The sequence below is a fragment of the Bufo gargarizans genome, chromosome 4 (genome assembly GCF_014858855.1).
Source record: "Bufo gargarizans isolate SCDJY-AF-19 chromosome 4, ASM1485885v1, whole genome shotgun sequence".
Classification (NCBI taxonomy): Eukaryota; Metazoa; Chordata; class Amphibia; order Anura; family Bufonidae; genus Bufo; species Bufo gargarizans.
The window spans coordinates 245,311,606-245,328,710 of NC_058083.1; the positions used below are offsets into that span (position 1 = coordinate 245,311,606).

The following is a 17,105-nucleotide window of genomic DNA, read 5'->3' on the forward strand; positions in this document are numbered from 1 at the left end:
GGCACAAAACTCATAAATTACTTTCTAGGAATTGTCCTCTAGAGAGCTTCAGCCACTTGGCTCCCAGGTCTGGTCTGGCGCAGCTCAGTTGAATCACACTAAAGGTTAATGGGGTGATTTATCAAACTGATGTAAAGTAGAACTGGGTTAGTTGCCCATAGCAACCATTGCACCTTTCATTTTCCAAAGGATCTGTCAAAAAATGAAGGTGGGATCTGATTGGTTTCTATGGGCAACTAAGCCAGTTCTACTTTAAACTAGTTTGATAAATGACCCCATAAGTATTTATAGAACTTTGGTATTAATTGCTTAAAGACCACGTGTTTCCTGTGGACCGCGCACCTGGTCAGGTCAGTAACTGTTGACCTCACCAAGTGTGTGGTTTGTGCGCAAAACGTTTTGTCCTTAATTAATAAACACTGACTGTGATTAGACAGTGCTGGAATACAACAATCCAGTTTGTACCATATGTATAAATGGGCAACGTATGCAACAGTTTTGCATATGTAGGGGAAAATAAATTCACTTATACACACTGGGAGCATTTCTAAGTGTGTATGCCGAATCTGGGCAAAAAGATGTGAACAAAGCTATACGGTCCATTTACGTGGGCGATAAACGGCCTAATGATTTTTCAGATATTCATTTGGCTTTGTCATAAATGGGCCCTTAGTCTTGACCCAGCCTACGGTCTTGAAATCAGCCAGTGTGTGATATCACATTTACCTTTTTTAGTCGCTCAGGTGAATCCATAACATTGGTGACTAGAAAAGATTGGAGAGTTGCAGGAGAACTGATAACCATTTTGGAACGGGCAAACCAAGTAAGTTTTATATTTTTGAACCAGTTTTGGATTTCTTTTGTGTGCATTTATGTATGTGTGTATATATGTGTATGTATATAAATACTAAAGAAAAAAATTAAAATTGAAAAAATCTGTGAAAAGTCCAGCTCTTACAACAGTGAGTAATTTATTTGCAGTGCGGTAAAAACTTCCAACTCTCAAGTGCAAGAAACAGTCTACGCGTTTCGGACCCTCCGAAATATGAGGGTCCGAAACGCGTATATATAATATATGTATGTATATACTGTGCCTTGAAAAAGTATTCATACCCCTTGACCTCTTGACCTTTTCTACATTTTGTTCACGTGACGCCCACAAACTTGTGTGATGTAGTATGTGTGAGAAGTGAAAAGAAAATGATACATGGTTTTCAAAATAGTTAATAGGTAAATATATGAAATGTGTGGCGTACATTTGTATTCAGTCTCCTGTACTCTGATACCCCTAAATAAAATCCAGTATGACTAATTGCCTTCGGAAGTCACCTAACTGGCAAATAGTCATCCTGTGTGTAATTTATTCTCAGTGTAACTACAGTTCTGTGAAGGCCTAAGAGATTTGTTAGAGAACATTAGTGATAAAACAGCATCATGAAAACGAAGGAACACACGAGACAGATCAGCGATAAAATAGTGGAGAAGTGTAAAGCAGGGTTTAGGTTATAAAAAAATAAAAAATATCCCAAGCTCTGAGCATCTCACAGATCACTGTCCAATTCATTATCTGAAAATGGGAGGAGTATGGCATAACTACCACTCTAGACTGACGTCCACCTAACCTAAACATGGCCGTCCACCTAAACTCAGAATCGGGTAAGAGGTCCGTGGTCACTCTGGAGACGCTGCAGAGATCCGCAGCTCGGTTGGTAGAATCTGTCCACATGACAACTATTAGTCGTGTACTCCAGAAATCTAGCCTTTATGGAACAGTAGCAAGAAGAAAGCGTTTTTTAAAAGCAAGTCATAAGAAGTCCCGTTTGCCACACGCCATGTAGGAGATACAGCAAATATATGGAAGAAGGTGCTCTGGTCAGATGAGACCAAAGTTAAACTTTTTGGCCTAAATGCAAAATCCTGTGTGTAACAGAACAAACACTGTACATCACACTGAACATACCATCCCCACCGTGGAATGTGGTGGCAGCATCATGTTGTGGGGATGCTTTTCTTAAGTAGGGACGGGGAAGCTGGTCAGAGTTGATGGGAAGATAGATAGAGCTAAATACAGGGTAATCCTGGAGGAAAACATGTTAGAGGCTGCAGAAGACTTGAGAGCTAAATACAGGGTAATCCTGGAGGAAAACATGTTAGAGGCTGCAGAAGACTTGAGACTGGGCAGAGGTTCCCCTTCCAGCAGGACAGTGACCCTAAACATACAGCCAGAGCTACAATGGAATTGTTTAGAATAGATCAAAGCATATTCATGTGTTAGAATGGCGCTGTCAAAGTCCAGTCCTAAATCCCATTGAGAATCTGTGGCAAGACTTAAATTGCTAATAGTTAGAAAAAACTGCATCACCAAAACTGAAAAAACATGACTAGGTGCTCTACCCAGCGAACTATATCACTTATCACTGGGATGCCCATTTATGAAACAGTGTGAACAAACTTGGACCATTTAGAACTTTGAAGTAACTGCTCCCCCTACTGGACATTAATGGGGTTTACAGTGAATACTTTATATTCACATATACGGTGACTTCAAATTTACACTGTATATTTTTTAAACGGTTTCTACCACCAGAAATACTGTTATGTAGCTGACTGACATTAGCGATGCACTAATGTCAGCACTACATAACAGTATGTTTCTACCATTTTGTCCCTGCAGCAGTTTTGGTAAAAAAAAAAGCACTTGTATAATATGCTAATGAGGCTCTAGGTGCTATGTGGGCGTAAAATCAGCACCTAGAGGCTCCGTCCACTGACCCTTTATCCCGCCCAGGTCCCCTGTTCTGCCCGCCCCGCTCCTCTTGATTGATGCCATGGTCCACCGCATCGTTGACTAAATCCCACGCCTGCGCCGTTCATTTCTGTCTTCGGCGCAGTGAGTGAAGGCCCCTCTCCTGATGCCGGCTTCATCACTGTGACTTAGTCGGCGCAGTGAGGAATCTGGCACCAGGAGCGCATCATTCACTCACTGCGCCTGCGCCGAATACAGAAGTGAACGGCGCAGGCGCGGAATTTCGTCTGCGATGCAGGGAACAGTGACATCACTCAAGAGGAGCGGGGCAGGCAGAACAGGGGACCTGAGCGGGATAAAGCGTGAGTGGACGGATCCTCTAGGTGCTGATTTTACGCCCACATAGCACCTAGAGGCTCATTAGCATATTATAAAAGTGCTTATTTTGCAAAAACGGCTCCAGGGACAGTCAGCTACATAACAATATTCCTGGTGGTAGAAACCCTTTAACATTTTTTTTTATATGTCAAATATGTGATTTTGTGCCCATGCGGGAGATTTTACATTGGAAAGACACACAGGTGCCTATATGTACGTTTCAGGGAACACAAAAAAATCTATTATCACCAGAAATGGAGCAACTAGATTAATTGAGCATATACATAATGAACATGCAGGAAACAGTGAAATTTTGAGATGTGCAGGTATAGAAGTGGTCCACACCCCCATGAGAGGGGGGGGACAGAAAACGCATTCTCCTGCAGAGAGAAGCTGCATGGATAATCAAAACACAGGCCATGGGCCCTCTAGGGTTAAATGACAAGAATGACTTAGCTGTTTTCATTTGATTGGTTTTAGCACACATTTGTTTTTTATACCACTTGATTGTAACCAGTGACGTGCATGAGATGAGGGTATTTATTGCCCCCTCCTCCTTCACGTCACAGGAGGCTTGACAAAGCGCAACACAGCGCGAAACAGCTGTAGCCTGTCTATTCACCTGTGTCCTGTCTGCGTCCACGATGCATATTTGAAAAATAAAACTGCAAACAGCAACTTTGTGACCAGTGGTGAGTGCCGCGGTGCTTTCTTTCTTCTGTTATCATCATAACTACTATATCACCGACAGAGCACCACCGTGAAGGTTCGGGATCCAAGTGTTCTATGTGCTCCAGTGACTGCATGGGTGCATGTAGCACTGCCGGTTGCGTTCTTTTCTCTTACTCTCTGTGATACATTCGGACTTTGTCTTCTGAGCAACCAGAGCACGCTAAAGCAATATGAGTGTTGAGATCACGATGGATATAAATGTAGCATCACTGGATCCATGCGATGCAGCTATAAATGAAGGAAGAGTGGACGCAGAGATGTTTTTTACACAGTGTGATAATGAAAGCAGCACACAAGTCATGAGTATCAAAGCCCTTGAATCAAAGGTCATTAATTTGGCAGAAAGGGAAATGCGCCTGTTCTGGACTGTTCACTCCCTGCAATCCTACGTGGCCCAGAATAGAGTCCCTAGAGGACTTCGGGTATACAAACAAGTGTCCCAGTTTAACGACGATCCGGTTTTCGTGGAACAATGGAAAGCCGTGCACCTGGAACACTCCTTTAATTTGATGCGACTAGTGTTGTCCCGCAACCAAAAGGAATATAACACAGTGATTCTGGAGCTAAATCAGGTCAAAAATGACTTGAGAATGAGACGCACGGAGAATCAATATAAAGCATTTATGAAAAAACTGGAAAAGCAGCTAATACCTATACAAGCTGCAATAAAGGAACGTAAGAAGGACAAGTTTTTACGGGATAAGAGTGACTTTGATAATAACCGCGTCTTTGACTGGAAACCTACTAAACAGCGATACAGTGACAGAGGCCGACGTAAGAGGAATAGGTGACCACGCGACTATTGGACCTCCGAGTCCGACTCAAGCACCTCTGAGGAATTTAACAGCGCCAGAACAAATCTACATGAAGAACAAGCAGGCCAAGAAGCAGCAGCACAACAACCCCCTTTAGGAGAGGTACACGAAGGGGGAGGACAAGACGCAAGACCATACAGGGGCGGATACAAGCGGAAGCAAGTGGCGTGGAGACGATACTAGATGTGGGTGAGATAAATCAGCTTTCACCAGGTCACAATGTGGTTAATCTCACAGACATTGTTCTGGACAGTGACTGCCTCTCATTATTGTCCAAAGGCCTTAATTACGGACTGATATCTGAATTTAATGTGGTGAATTTTGAAGTAGACATGTTCAAAGCTATAAGGAAATTAAATCTGCATAAACATTTCCAAACGTATAAGTATACTACAGAACATGTCCAGAAAACACCATCTGCACCTATAGGTCCATTAGGCTTTCATTTGGCACATGGGGTAGAAGAGCAGGATAGACAGTTAGTTCTCACACTGTTAGACTTGGAGAATAGTGGGGATTCTGAGGTACAGACACATATACAAAAATCAGAGCCCTTTAGACAAGGAATTAAATCCACGTTTACTCCCCCTTTGTCGGCTGGAGGTAGTCTGGATCTCTTTTTCAAGCAAGTCTTGAAGGAAACCAAAGCACTGATATACCCACAGACTCAGTCTAATCTTAGTGTGGGTGAGCACAGGGCTCTGGCTTGGCTTGAGAAATGTAAAGAGATCATAGTCAAACCAGCCGACAAGGGGGGTAATGTGGTAGTCATGCATAGGACATGTTATATGCAAGAAGCTTATAAACAACTCAAAGATATCAATACCTATGCCCCCCTCACCTCTGACCGCACTCCCAAATATCAACAGCAACTAAGAGCATTATTGTGGAAGTATGTTGACAGAGGTTTTCTAACTAAGCGCATGGCCGAAAAGCTCTATCCCCAGTTCCCCATCAAACCTGTGTGGTATATAGTACCCAAGATCCATAAATCGCTGGTAAACCCACCTGGGCGCCCCATAGTGTCAGGGAACGGTTCTCTGACCGAACCCCTGTCCCAATATTTGGATTGGATGTTGCGCCCAGTGTTAAAGGGGGTCCCTTCCTATTTGGAAGATACCACAGATTTTTTGGAGGCTCTGAAGGATATACAATGGCAGGACGGCTTTTATTTAGCCGCGGTAGATGTGGAGAGTCTATACACCAGGATTCCACAGGAACTGGGGATAGAGACGATTAGGGAAATTTTGCGCAGTATTAGCAAAAGTGACGAATATGTTGATTTCGTCACAGAATCCCTCTCATTCATACTGACACATAATGCCTTTACTTTCAATCAGGAATGGTTCAAACAATTGTCTGGCACAGCAATGGGGACACCTGTCTCATGCACCCTGGCGAATTTATTTTTAGCTATTTTTGAAGAGAGGTATATCTACAATGTCCAGAATCCATTCATTCGATATATCAAGGTTTTCCTTAGATATATCGATGATATATTCATTGTCTGGACGGGTGATCTACACATGTTTAGTGCATTCGTGGAATATTTGAATCAAGCGAACAATATGAACATGCGGTTCACCAGCACAATTAGTGCGGAGGAGCTGGATTTTCTTGATGTCAAAGTGAGGGTTAAAGATGGTCAGCTAAACCCCACTATTTATAGAAAAAGTACGTCCACGAATGCACTATTACATTATAAAAGTTACCACCCACCTCACGTAAAAACCGCCATTCCTTACGGCCAATTCATGCGTCTTGCTAGAATTGTGAAAGATGACACTGAGTTTAAAGAGCAATGTGGAGACATGAAGAGACGATTTTTACAGAGGGGTTACCCGGAGAAAATAATAGATAACGCATATTTAAAGTGCTTGCACAAGAGAGAGGTTCTGGGTAGACACATCCACACGAAAAAGAGGAGACAACAAAATAATGATGGCGAGCGTAGAGCAGTGTTCACATTCGACTTTTCACCAATGGCTTCCACTATCAAAACAGTGATCTTGAATAATTGGCAGATGCTGCAGAGGGATCCCTCCCTGGCAGCCATGGTAGACAATCCTCCCATTGTCAGTTTTCGCAGAAGTAAAACTATAGGAGACGCTGTTGTCAGGAGCAACCTCCCCCGTCCAGTTGATAACTGGCTGGGCAGGAGTGCTCCCAGAGGAAACTTTGCATGTGGACACTGCTCTATGTGCGCACATGTATACAAGCAGAAGTATCTGCAGCTGGGACATGTAGGACATGTAGTCAAACAATTTATACACTGCAAGACCCAATATGTTGTGTATGCGATTTTGTGCCCATGCGGGAGATTTTACATTGGAAAGACACACAGGTGCCTATATGTACGTTTCAGGGAACACAAAAAATCTATTATCACCAGAAATGGAGCAACTAGATTAATTGAGCATATACATAATGAACATGCAGGAAACAGTGAAATTTTGAGATGTGCAGGTATAGAAGTGGTCCACACCCCCATGAGAGGGGGGGACAGAAAACGCATTCTCCTGCAGAGAGAAGCTGCATGGATAATCAAAACACAGGCCATGGGCCCTCTAGGGTTAAATGACAAGAATGACTTAGCTGTTTTCATTTGATTGGTTTTAGCACACATTTGTTTTTTATACCACTTGATTGTAACCAGTGACGTGCATGAGATGAGGGTATTTATTGCCCCCTCCTCCTTCACGTCACAGGAGGTTTGACAAAGCGCAACACAGCGCGAAACAGCTGTAGCCTGTCTATTCACCTGTGTCCTGTCTGCGTCCACGATGCATATTTGAAAAATAAAACTGCAAACAGCAACTTTGTGACCAGTGGTGAGTGCCGCGGTGCTTTCTTTCTTCTGTTATCATATATATATATATATATATATATATATATATATAAAAATCTAATTTTCCTGTTTTTCCTAATTACATTTTTATCCATCTGGTAGATACATATCTCAAAAGTCTTGCAGCTGTAATTGCAACGAAAGGTGGTGCTACAAAGTATTGACTCGGGGCTAAATAGAAATGCACGCTACGCTTTCCAGACTTATATTTATTTTAAAAAATTGAAAACCATGTATCATTTTTGTTTCACTTCACAAATACTTAAAACTTTGTGTTGGTCTATCACATAAAATACAGTGGGGCAAAAAAGTATTTAGTCAGCCACCAATTGTGCAAGTTCTCCCACTTAAAAAGATGAGGCCTGTAATTTTCATCATGTGTATACCTCCAAATATGAGAGACCTAACGAGAAAAAAATAAAATCCAGAAAATCACATTGCAAATAAATTCTTAAAAAATCTGACAAATTATGGTGAAAAAATATAAGTATTTGGTCAATAACAAAAGTTCATCTCAATACTTTGTAATATACTCTTTGTTGGCAGTGACAGAGGTCAAACGTTTTCTGTAAGTCTTCACAAGGTTTTCACACACTGTTAATAGTATTTTGGCCCATTCCTCCATGCAGATGTCCTCTAGAGCAGTGATGTTTTGGGGCTGTCGCTGGGCAACACAGACTTTCAACTCCTTACAAAGGTTTTCTATGGGGTTGAGATCTGGAGACTGGCTAGGCCACTCCAGGACCTTGAAATGCTTCTTACGAAGCCACTCCTTCGTTGCCCAGGCGGTGTGTTTGGGATCATTGTCATGCTGAAAGACTCAGCCACGTTTCATCTTCAATGTCCCTGCTGATGGAAGGAGGTTTTCACTCAAAATCTCACGATACATGGCCCCATTCGTTCTTTCCTTTACACGGATCAGTCGTCCTGGTCCTTTTGCAGAAAAACAGCCCCAAAGCATGATGTTTCCACCCCCATGCTTCACAATAGGTATGGTGTTCTTTGGATGAAACTCTGCATTCTTTCTCCTCCAAACATGAGTTGAGTTTTTACCAAAAAGTTCTACTTTGGTTTCATCTGGTCATATGACATTCTCCCACTCCCCTTCTGGATCATCCAAATTCTCTCTAGCTACCTTTAGACGGGCCCGGACATATACTGGCTTAAGCAGGGGGACATGTCTGGCGCTGCAGGAGTTGAGTCCCTGGCGCCGTAGTGTGTTACTCATGGTAGCCTTTGTTACTTTGGTCCCAGCTCTATGCAGGTTATTCACTAGGTCCCCCTGTGTGATTCTGGGATTTTTGCTCACCGTTCTTGTGATCATTTTGACCCCACCGGGTGAGATCTTTTGTGGCACCCCAGATCGAGGGAGATTATCAGTGGTCTTGTATGTCTTCCATTTTCTAACAATTGCTCCCACAGTTGATTTCTTCACAACAAGCTGCTTGCCTATTGCAGATTCAGTCTTCCCAGCCTGGTGGTCTACAATTTTGTTTCTGGTGTCCTTCGACAACTCTTTGGTCTTGGCCATAATGGAGTTTGGATTGTGACTGTTTGAGGTTGTGGACAGGTGTCTTTTATACTGATAACAAGTTAAAACAGGTGCCATTAATACAGGTAATGAGTGGAGGACGGAGGAGCCTCATAAAGAAGTAGTTACAGGTCTATGAGAGCCAGAAATCTTGCTTGTTTGTAGGTGACCAAATACTTATTTTACCGGGGAATTTACCAATTAATTCATTAGAAATCCTACAATGTGGTTTCCTGTATTCTTTCCCCCCATTCTGTCTTTCATAGTTGAAGTGTACCTATGATGAAAATTACAGGCCTCTCATCTTTTCAAGTGTGAGAACTTGGCACAAATGGTGGCTGACTAAATACTTTTTTGCCCCACTGTATATATAAGCTTGTGGGTGTAATGTAAAAGGGGTATGAATACTTTTTAAAGGCAATATACACACAGTACATTGTGGCCTTGTGCTAAAATGGTAAAAAATAAAAAAAATATATAATTTTCCTCCATTGATCTGCACTCTATATGCCAAAACGAGAAAGTGTAAATAGAATTTTAGAAATTCGCATGGACATATGAGAACATTATCTTCAGTACATTGGAAGATTTCGCTGTTAGAAATCGGGATGCAGTGAATGCAGCTGAAAATAAAAGTAAAAGCAGGTTTTACCCACATTTATGCCTAACTCTATTTCTAACAGTGATATCACTTGCTTATTTTGGTCTAATTCTGTCATTTTGAAAGCCTGGAATACCAGCTTTCAAACAAAACCAGGTGCTTCTAGCTGCCTGTATTGTAATTGTAAAAAACAATCAGACTGGCTCACAGTATTTTTGCAGTTATTACAATTGCTAAAATGTATTTACCTACTAAATGTTATTATACATATCCTAATTGCATGTCAACATATCAGCATGGTTAAATAGGTACTTTGAATGCAGAGCTCATGCATATACCTAAATGACAGGAGTACTCCAAATGTGACCTCTTGATTTTACTACGTGGTGTCTGTCTGCAGCGTATTATACTTAAATCTTTCAAATGTTCAGATAATTATATGTTAACTTGCCGATAATCTGAACACAAGTCGTTCAAGGAATGTTCAATTTGCGGTCACCGGTACATGGTCTTGACATCGAAACATTACTTAATGCTATGGTTGGACCCCTTTCGATCGGCGTTAATTTCCTACCTCCTGCCACGAGGTAGTCACTCGGCTTGTACTGTATTGTATATTGTATATCTATTATTTATCAACTATGGTATATGTATGTAAGTACCTTTTTGGGTTTATAGAAAGGATCGGGTAAGTGCAATCTGCAAACTTTTTGCAGTTTCAAAATCCGGAACCCAGACCAGATATTCTATCAAGCCCAATAAAGGGATATAAAGACATGTCCAGCCTGTCTCCATTCAGCATTTCACATTTGCCTACTGAGGAAGGAACTACGGCTCCGAAACGCATCTAGTGCGAACTGGACCCAGCTAGTGGTGCGTTATCTCTGTCTCTGCTTAAAGGACTTTTTGTTCATTTCATCTGGAGCCATTCTAAAAAAGAGTGAGCACGGTACCGGCAGTGGTATAATACTATCATAGTGGACTGACCTATATCAATTGGTGCACTATCGTTCAGCGTTTTTATTGAATGAGAATTGAATCCTGCACCGGCGCGGCTCTGCTACATCGATCTCCGCTACTTCGACCGGCGCAGGTGGATGACATCATTGACCAGGAAACCATTCTCAGGTCTGGTCACGTGAGACGCCGAGAAGGACAAGCCGAGTGACTACCTCGTGGCAGGAGGTAGGAAATTAACGCAAGATCGAAAGGGGTCCAACCATAGCATTAAGTAATGTTTGGATGTCAAGACCATGTACCAGTGACCGCAAATTGAACATTCCTTGAACGACTTGTGTTCAGATTGTCGGCAAGTTAACATATAATTATCTGAACATTTGAAAGATTTAAGTATAATACGCTGCAGACAGACACTACGTAGTAAAATCAAGAGGTCACATTTGGAGTACTCCTGTCATTTAGGTATATGCATGAGCTCCGCATTCAAAGTACCTATTTAACCATGCTGATATGTTGACATGCAATTAGGATATGTATAATAACATTTAGTAGGTAAATACATTTTAACAATTGTAATAATTTTAATAAATGCAAAAATACTGTGAGCCAGACTGATTGTTTGTTTTTTAAATTTACTTGGTTTTCAGTTGGTACCTGAAGGACTGGGCTCCAGTAGGTTGCTGGTGTAGCTTCTCTAAATTGTTTATTGTTATCCTGTATTGTAATTGGCCTAACTGTTTATGTTATACATGACTATAACCCCTGTCATGCACAGGAATGCACCTGTGTACTTCATCGCATGGGTGTATACTTAAGGATGGGGGGGGGGGGGGGTTATAATCACATTTATTATAAACACTTAGGCCAATTACAGTACAGCCTCTAGACAGTATTGTGACTATAACTCCCCTTTATCACCTATAAGTGTTCACCCATGTAGTACATGGGTGCATACTTATGGATGAGAGAAATTAGTCACATTTATTGTCTAGGCCCCTTAGCTTCCCTTTATATCCTGGAAGTCGCTCACCCAGGAACTATGGTATATGGTTGAGACAGTCCAGGGAATAGCACTCGGCTCTGCATTCAAGGGCAACTTGAAGTCCAGTGACATTCACTCCCTACTTTGTAGCAGCAGCACACATGGCCAGACGGGAGTAAGCTGATTGGTGGAGGCAGCAGTTTCCACGGTTGCTCACCACCAATCAGTGTATCATTCAGGGCGGCAGAGGAGAAGGAGAATGTCTCTCCTTCTGTGCCTTGGAGCAGACCTCAGCTATGGAGTGGCAACATGCGGGCTGGTGGCATTCAGCTTCACTGAATGCTTCACTGCTTCTGCCGTCCCCACACTTTAAAGGGGTTGTCCAGGTTCAGAGCTGAACCTGGACATCCCTCCATTTTCACCCCGGCAGCCCCCCTGATAGGAGCATCGGAGCAGTTCATGCTCCGATGCTCTCCTTTGCCCTGCGCTAAATCGCGCAGGGCAAAGGCATTTTTCTGAGTTCCGGTGACGTACCGGGGCTCTCTATGGGGCTGACAGGAACCCCGGTGACGTCACCGGCACTGATGGGCGGGATTTGGCTCTGCCCTAGCCAGTAAAACGGCTAGGGCAGCGCTAAAGCCCGCCCCTCAGAGCCGGTGACGTCACCCAACACACTGCTGGGCGGAAGTTACCGCCCGGCAGTGTGTTATTGTAAACACAAGAGCCTGTGCCCTGCGCGATCTAGCGCAGGGCACGGGAGTGCATCGGAGCATGAGATGCTCCGATGCCAGGCTCAGGAGGGCTGCCGGGGTGAAAATAAGGGTATGTCCGAGTTCAGCTCTGAACCCGGACAACCCCTTTAAGGTCCAGGCTCACATGTTTTTTTAAAGTGTGTCTTATAAATAAAAAATAAGAGTTGTTTATTATAGAAAAATGTTTCTTCCTCCATTTATCACAATAGTAGAAAATCTTTTTTTTATTCCATCAGCAACTTACAATGCAACGTTTTGACTTAAACAAGTCTTTATCAAGCAGTTGAAACAAGACACATCTTCCACTGCCTCTGAAATTATCAATGACCCTAAACTCACATTAACACGACAGTAAAAAAAATTAAAATAAAAAATGGCAATATAATGGCAGTTTTCAGAACAATTACAGCCTTTTTTTACACTGTTTATGTAAATGTAGCCTAAAGTAAGGCATCCATTGTTTTGCATAGTAGATGTTTTTTTAAGAAGCACATCCAGAAACCCATATCTCCAGAACAAGCCCAAACTCTAAGTTCTTATTCACTTTCTTAAAAAAAAAATAAAAAAAAACACCCACGCACTAATGTATGTTCTGTTCCAAACTTCAAAAAAGCAAAATTTTGCCAATTAAGAGAGGCCATAGGCCTAACTGGGACAAAGTCCTAAAAAATTAAAATACAGCCACAAAATGGGATATTTTTAAAACTATCCTAAAATCTAATTGTGAGGGGTACATGCCTTATGGGAATAAATGGTTAAGGAACAAGAAAAACAACCGTAGATAAATAGAATTGTAAAGAAAGCAATAAATGACAAAAAGAAAGCATTTAAATCACTAAAACAGGAGGGGGGCGCACAAGCATTGAAGAACTGTAAGGAAAAAAATACGTAAAAGACAAATAAAAGCAGCCAAACTAGAGACCGAGAGATTAATTGCCAAAGAGTAAAATGTAACCCTAAATTGTTCTTCAATTATATAAATGGTAAAATGTATAGATCTGAAGGCGTCGGCCATTTACAGAGTAATGAGGGGCTTGTTGCAGAGAGTGATAAGGAGAAAGCAAAGCAATAAATATTTTTTTTTCTCCACTGTATTCACTAAAGAAAATAAACTGTCAGATGAAATGCAGAATGTAAAAGTAAATCCCCCCCCCCCCCCCCCCCCATTAAAAGTGCCCTGTCTGACCCAGGAAGAAGTACAGTGGTGTCTTAAAAGGATTCAAATAGACAAATCGCCGGAACTAGATGGCATACACTCTCGTATCCTAAGAGAATTGGGTAACGTCATAGCCAGACTCTTATTTCTGATATTTACAGACTCTATACTGAGAGGGAATGTTCCACAGGATTGGTGCATAGCAAATGTGGTGCCAATATTCAAAAGGGTCCAAAAACAGAGCCTGGAAACTATAGGCTGTAAGTTTAACATCTGTCTGGTGTTACACAGGAATACGCAAATAATAGTTGGTATGCAATTGTTTATGATCAAAGATGAAAAATATTAAAATAAAACAATCTAAAATAACATTGATTGTTATTTTTATATTTTGTTTTATTTTAATATATTTTTCATCATTGATAATAAATAATTGCATACCAACTACTATTTGCGTATTCCTGTGCAACACCAGATAACTGAGTGCCCTCCAACATATACATTTATATAACTATTGATCAGTACAACAGTGGGTGTGTTGAGGAGTGTGCACCTATACCGTAGATCAAGGTTGGTAGAGCACCACAATCAAATTATTATAAGTTTAACATCTGGCGTGGGTAAACGGTTTGAAGGTTTTCTAAGAGATGCTATCTTGGAGTACCTCACTGTAACTAAGCAAATAACGCCATATCAGCATGGCTTCATGAGGGATCGGTTATGTCAAACGAATTTAGTCAGTTTCTATGAGGCCCCTTGCAGACTAGCGTTGGTCACGCTGCAAGTCTGCATCGCAGCTCCCGGCCTGAACTCTCAGCGCTGTCGGGGGTCACATAGTATATTATATTGATTTATGATGCTTTGTAACCCTTACAGTTCTGGAATGTATTGGATAACACTGACATAATGCTGCCAGTGTTGTCCAATACAACAGGGTTACATAGCATCATAAATCAATATAATGCTATGTGACCCCCGGCAGCGCTGGGAGGTCAGGCCGCGAGCTGCGATGCGAACTCGCTGCGGGAGGAACCACTCGTCTGCAAGGGGCCTGAGGAGGTAAGTTCTAGACTTGACCGCTGCGAATCAATGGATGTCTTATATCTGGACTTCTCCAAAGCATTTGACACTGTACCACATAAAAGGTTAGTATATAAAATAAGAATACTTGGACTGGGGGGAAATTTCTGTATGTGGGTAAGTAACTGGCTCAGTGATAGAAAATGGTACACACTCAGATTGGGTCACTGTCACTAGTGGGGCACCACAGGGGTCAGTATTCGGCCCTATTCTCCTCAATATATTTATTAATCATTTTGTAGAAGGCTTTCACAGTAAAGTATTTTTGCAGATGACACCAAGTCTACTTTCACACTCGCGTTTGGTGCGGATCTGTCCTGGATCTGCACAAACGCTTCCGTTCAGATAATACAACCGCATGCATCAGTTCAGAACGGATCCGTTTGTATTATCTGTAGCATAGCCAAAACGGATACGTCTTGAACACCATTGAAAGTCAATGGGGGACGGATCAATTTTCTATTGTGTCAGTGAAAACGGATCCGTCCAAAGCAGCGTTTTGGGGTCAGCCTCCAGAGCGGAATGGAGGCAAACTGATGCATTCTGGACGGATCCTTATCTATTCAGAATGCATTAGGGCAAAACTGATTTGTTTTGGACAGTTTGTGAGAGCCCTGAAACTGATCTTACAAACTGAAACCAAAACGCCAGTGTGAAAGTAGCCTGAACTGTGTAAATAATTAAGGCCTAGTTCACACAAACGTTTTTTTTGCGGGTGTACGGGCCGTTTTTTTGTGTTCCGTATACGGAACCATTCATTTCAATGGTTCCGCAAAAAAAACGGAATGTGTTCCGTATGCATTCCGTTTCCGTACTTCCGTTTTTCCATTCCATTGAAAGATAGAGCTTGTCCTATATTTGGCCGTAAATCACGGGTCGTGGCTCCATTCAAGTCAATGGGTCCGCAAAAAAAACGGAACACATACGGAAATGCATCCGTATGTCTTCCGTTTCCGTTCCGTTTTTTCTGAACCATCTATTGAAAATGTTATGGCCAGCCTAATTTTTTCTATGTAATTACTGTATACTGTACATGGCATACGGAAAAACGGAACGGAAGCGGAAACACAACGGAACTCAAAAACGGAACAACGGATCCGTGAAAAACGGACCGCAAAAAAACAATAAAAGCCATACGGTCGTGTGAACTAGGCCTAACACTGAAGAGGACAGTATACTGCTACAGATGGATCTGGATAGACTGGAGGCTTGGGCAGAGAAGTGGCGTATGAAGTTTAACACTGACAAATGTAAGCTTATGCACATGGGAAGGAATAATGCAAGTCACCAGTACATACTAAATGGTAAAACACTGGGTAACACTGACCTGGAAAAGGACCTAGGAATTTTGGTGAACTGCAAACTAAGCTGTAGAAACCAGTGTCAGGCAGCTGCTGCCAAGGCCAGTAAGATACTGGGCTGCATCAAAACAGCCCTTACAAATCACTAGTCAGGCCACACATGGAGTACTGTGTACAGTTCTGGGCTCCTGTAAACAAGGCAGACATAGCAGAGCTGGAGAGGGTCCAGAGGAGGGCAGCTAAAGTAAAAACTGGAATGGGGCGACTACAGTACCCTGAAAGATTATCAAAATTAGGGTTATTCACTTTAGAAAAAAGGCGACTGAGGGGAGATCTAATAACTATGTGTAAATATATCAGGGGTCAGTACAGAGATCTATCCCGTCATCTATTTATCCCCAGGACTGTGACGAGGGGACATTCTCTGTGTCTGGAGGAAAGAAGGTTTGTACACAAACATAGAAGAGGATTCTTTACGGTAAGAGCAGTGAGACTATGGAACTCTCTGCCTGAGGAGGTGGTGATGGTGAGTACAATAAAGGAATTCAAGAGGGGCATGGATGTATTTCTGGAGCGTAATAATATTACAGGCTATAGTTACTAGAGAGGGGTCGTTGATCCGGGGCGTTATTCTGATTGGAATAGGGAAGGAATTTTTCCCCTAAAGTGAGGAAAATTTGCTTCAACCTCACATTATTTTTTTGCCTTCCTCCGGATAAACGTGCAGGATAACAGTCTGAACTGGATGGACAGATGTCTTTTTTCAGCTTTATAAACTATGTTTTTGTGTTACTATAGGAAGTCCCGCAGGAGCTGATAGAGATGGCTGAGAGGTATGACCAGTTCAAGAAGAAGAAAGACGGCGAGAGAGACATGCTTCCCCGTAAAGGGCGATGGCGTGACAACTAATAGTCATGTATGCCATGCCATTTTTGTAGCAATCATCTAAGGTATGCTGCTGCTCTGCTTTTACAGTAGTTGCTTTCAGACTAGTATATGTCAAAATACTTCATGTTAAATCAAACCACAAAATCGCATAGTATTTTAAATTGTAATCTGCTGTAGCCTTTTGTGAACAACATTTTTCTCCAGTGTTTGAAGAACACCCAGTGCTATAATTAAAAAATCTAAATACATATGGGGTCATTTATTAAACTAGTGTATAGTAGTACTGGCTTAGTTGCCCATAGCAGCCAATCAGATTCCACCTTTCATTTTCCAAA

General features: G+C 42.0%; 1 protein-coding gene across 1 annotated transcript in view; it reads left to right on the top strand.

Annotated features, from left to right (window-relative positions):
* DDX43 (DEAD-box helicase 43) overlaps positions 1-16,791 on the top strand; it is a 166,851-nt gene extending 150,060 nt beyond the window's left edge. Inside the window, exons 15-16 of the mRNA XM_044291120.1 lie at positions 736-823; positions 16,681-16,791. Of these exons, the coding sequence (XP_044147055.1) occupies positions 736-823; positions 16,681-16,791 (199 nt within the window). The remainder of the gene's footprint in view (positions 1-735; positions 824-16,680) is intronic.
* Positions 16,792-17,105: the final 314 nt, after the last annotated feature.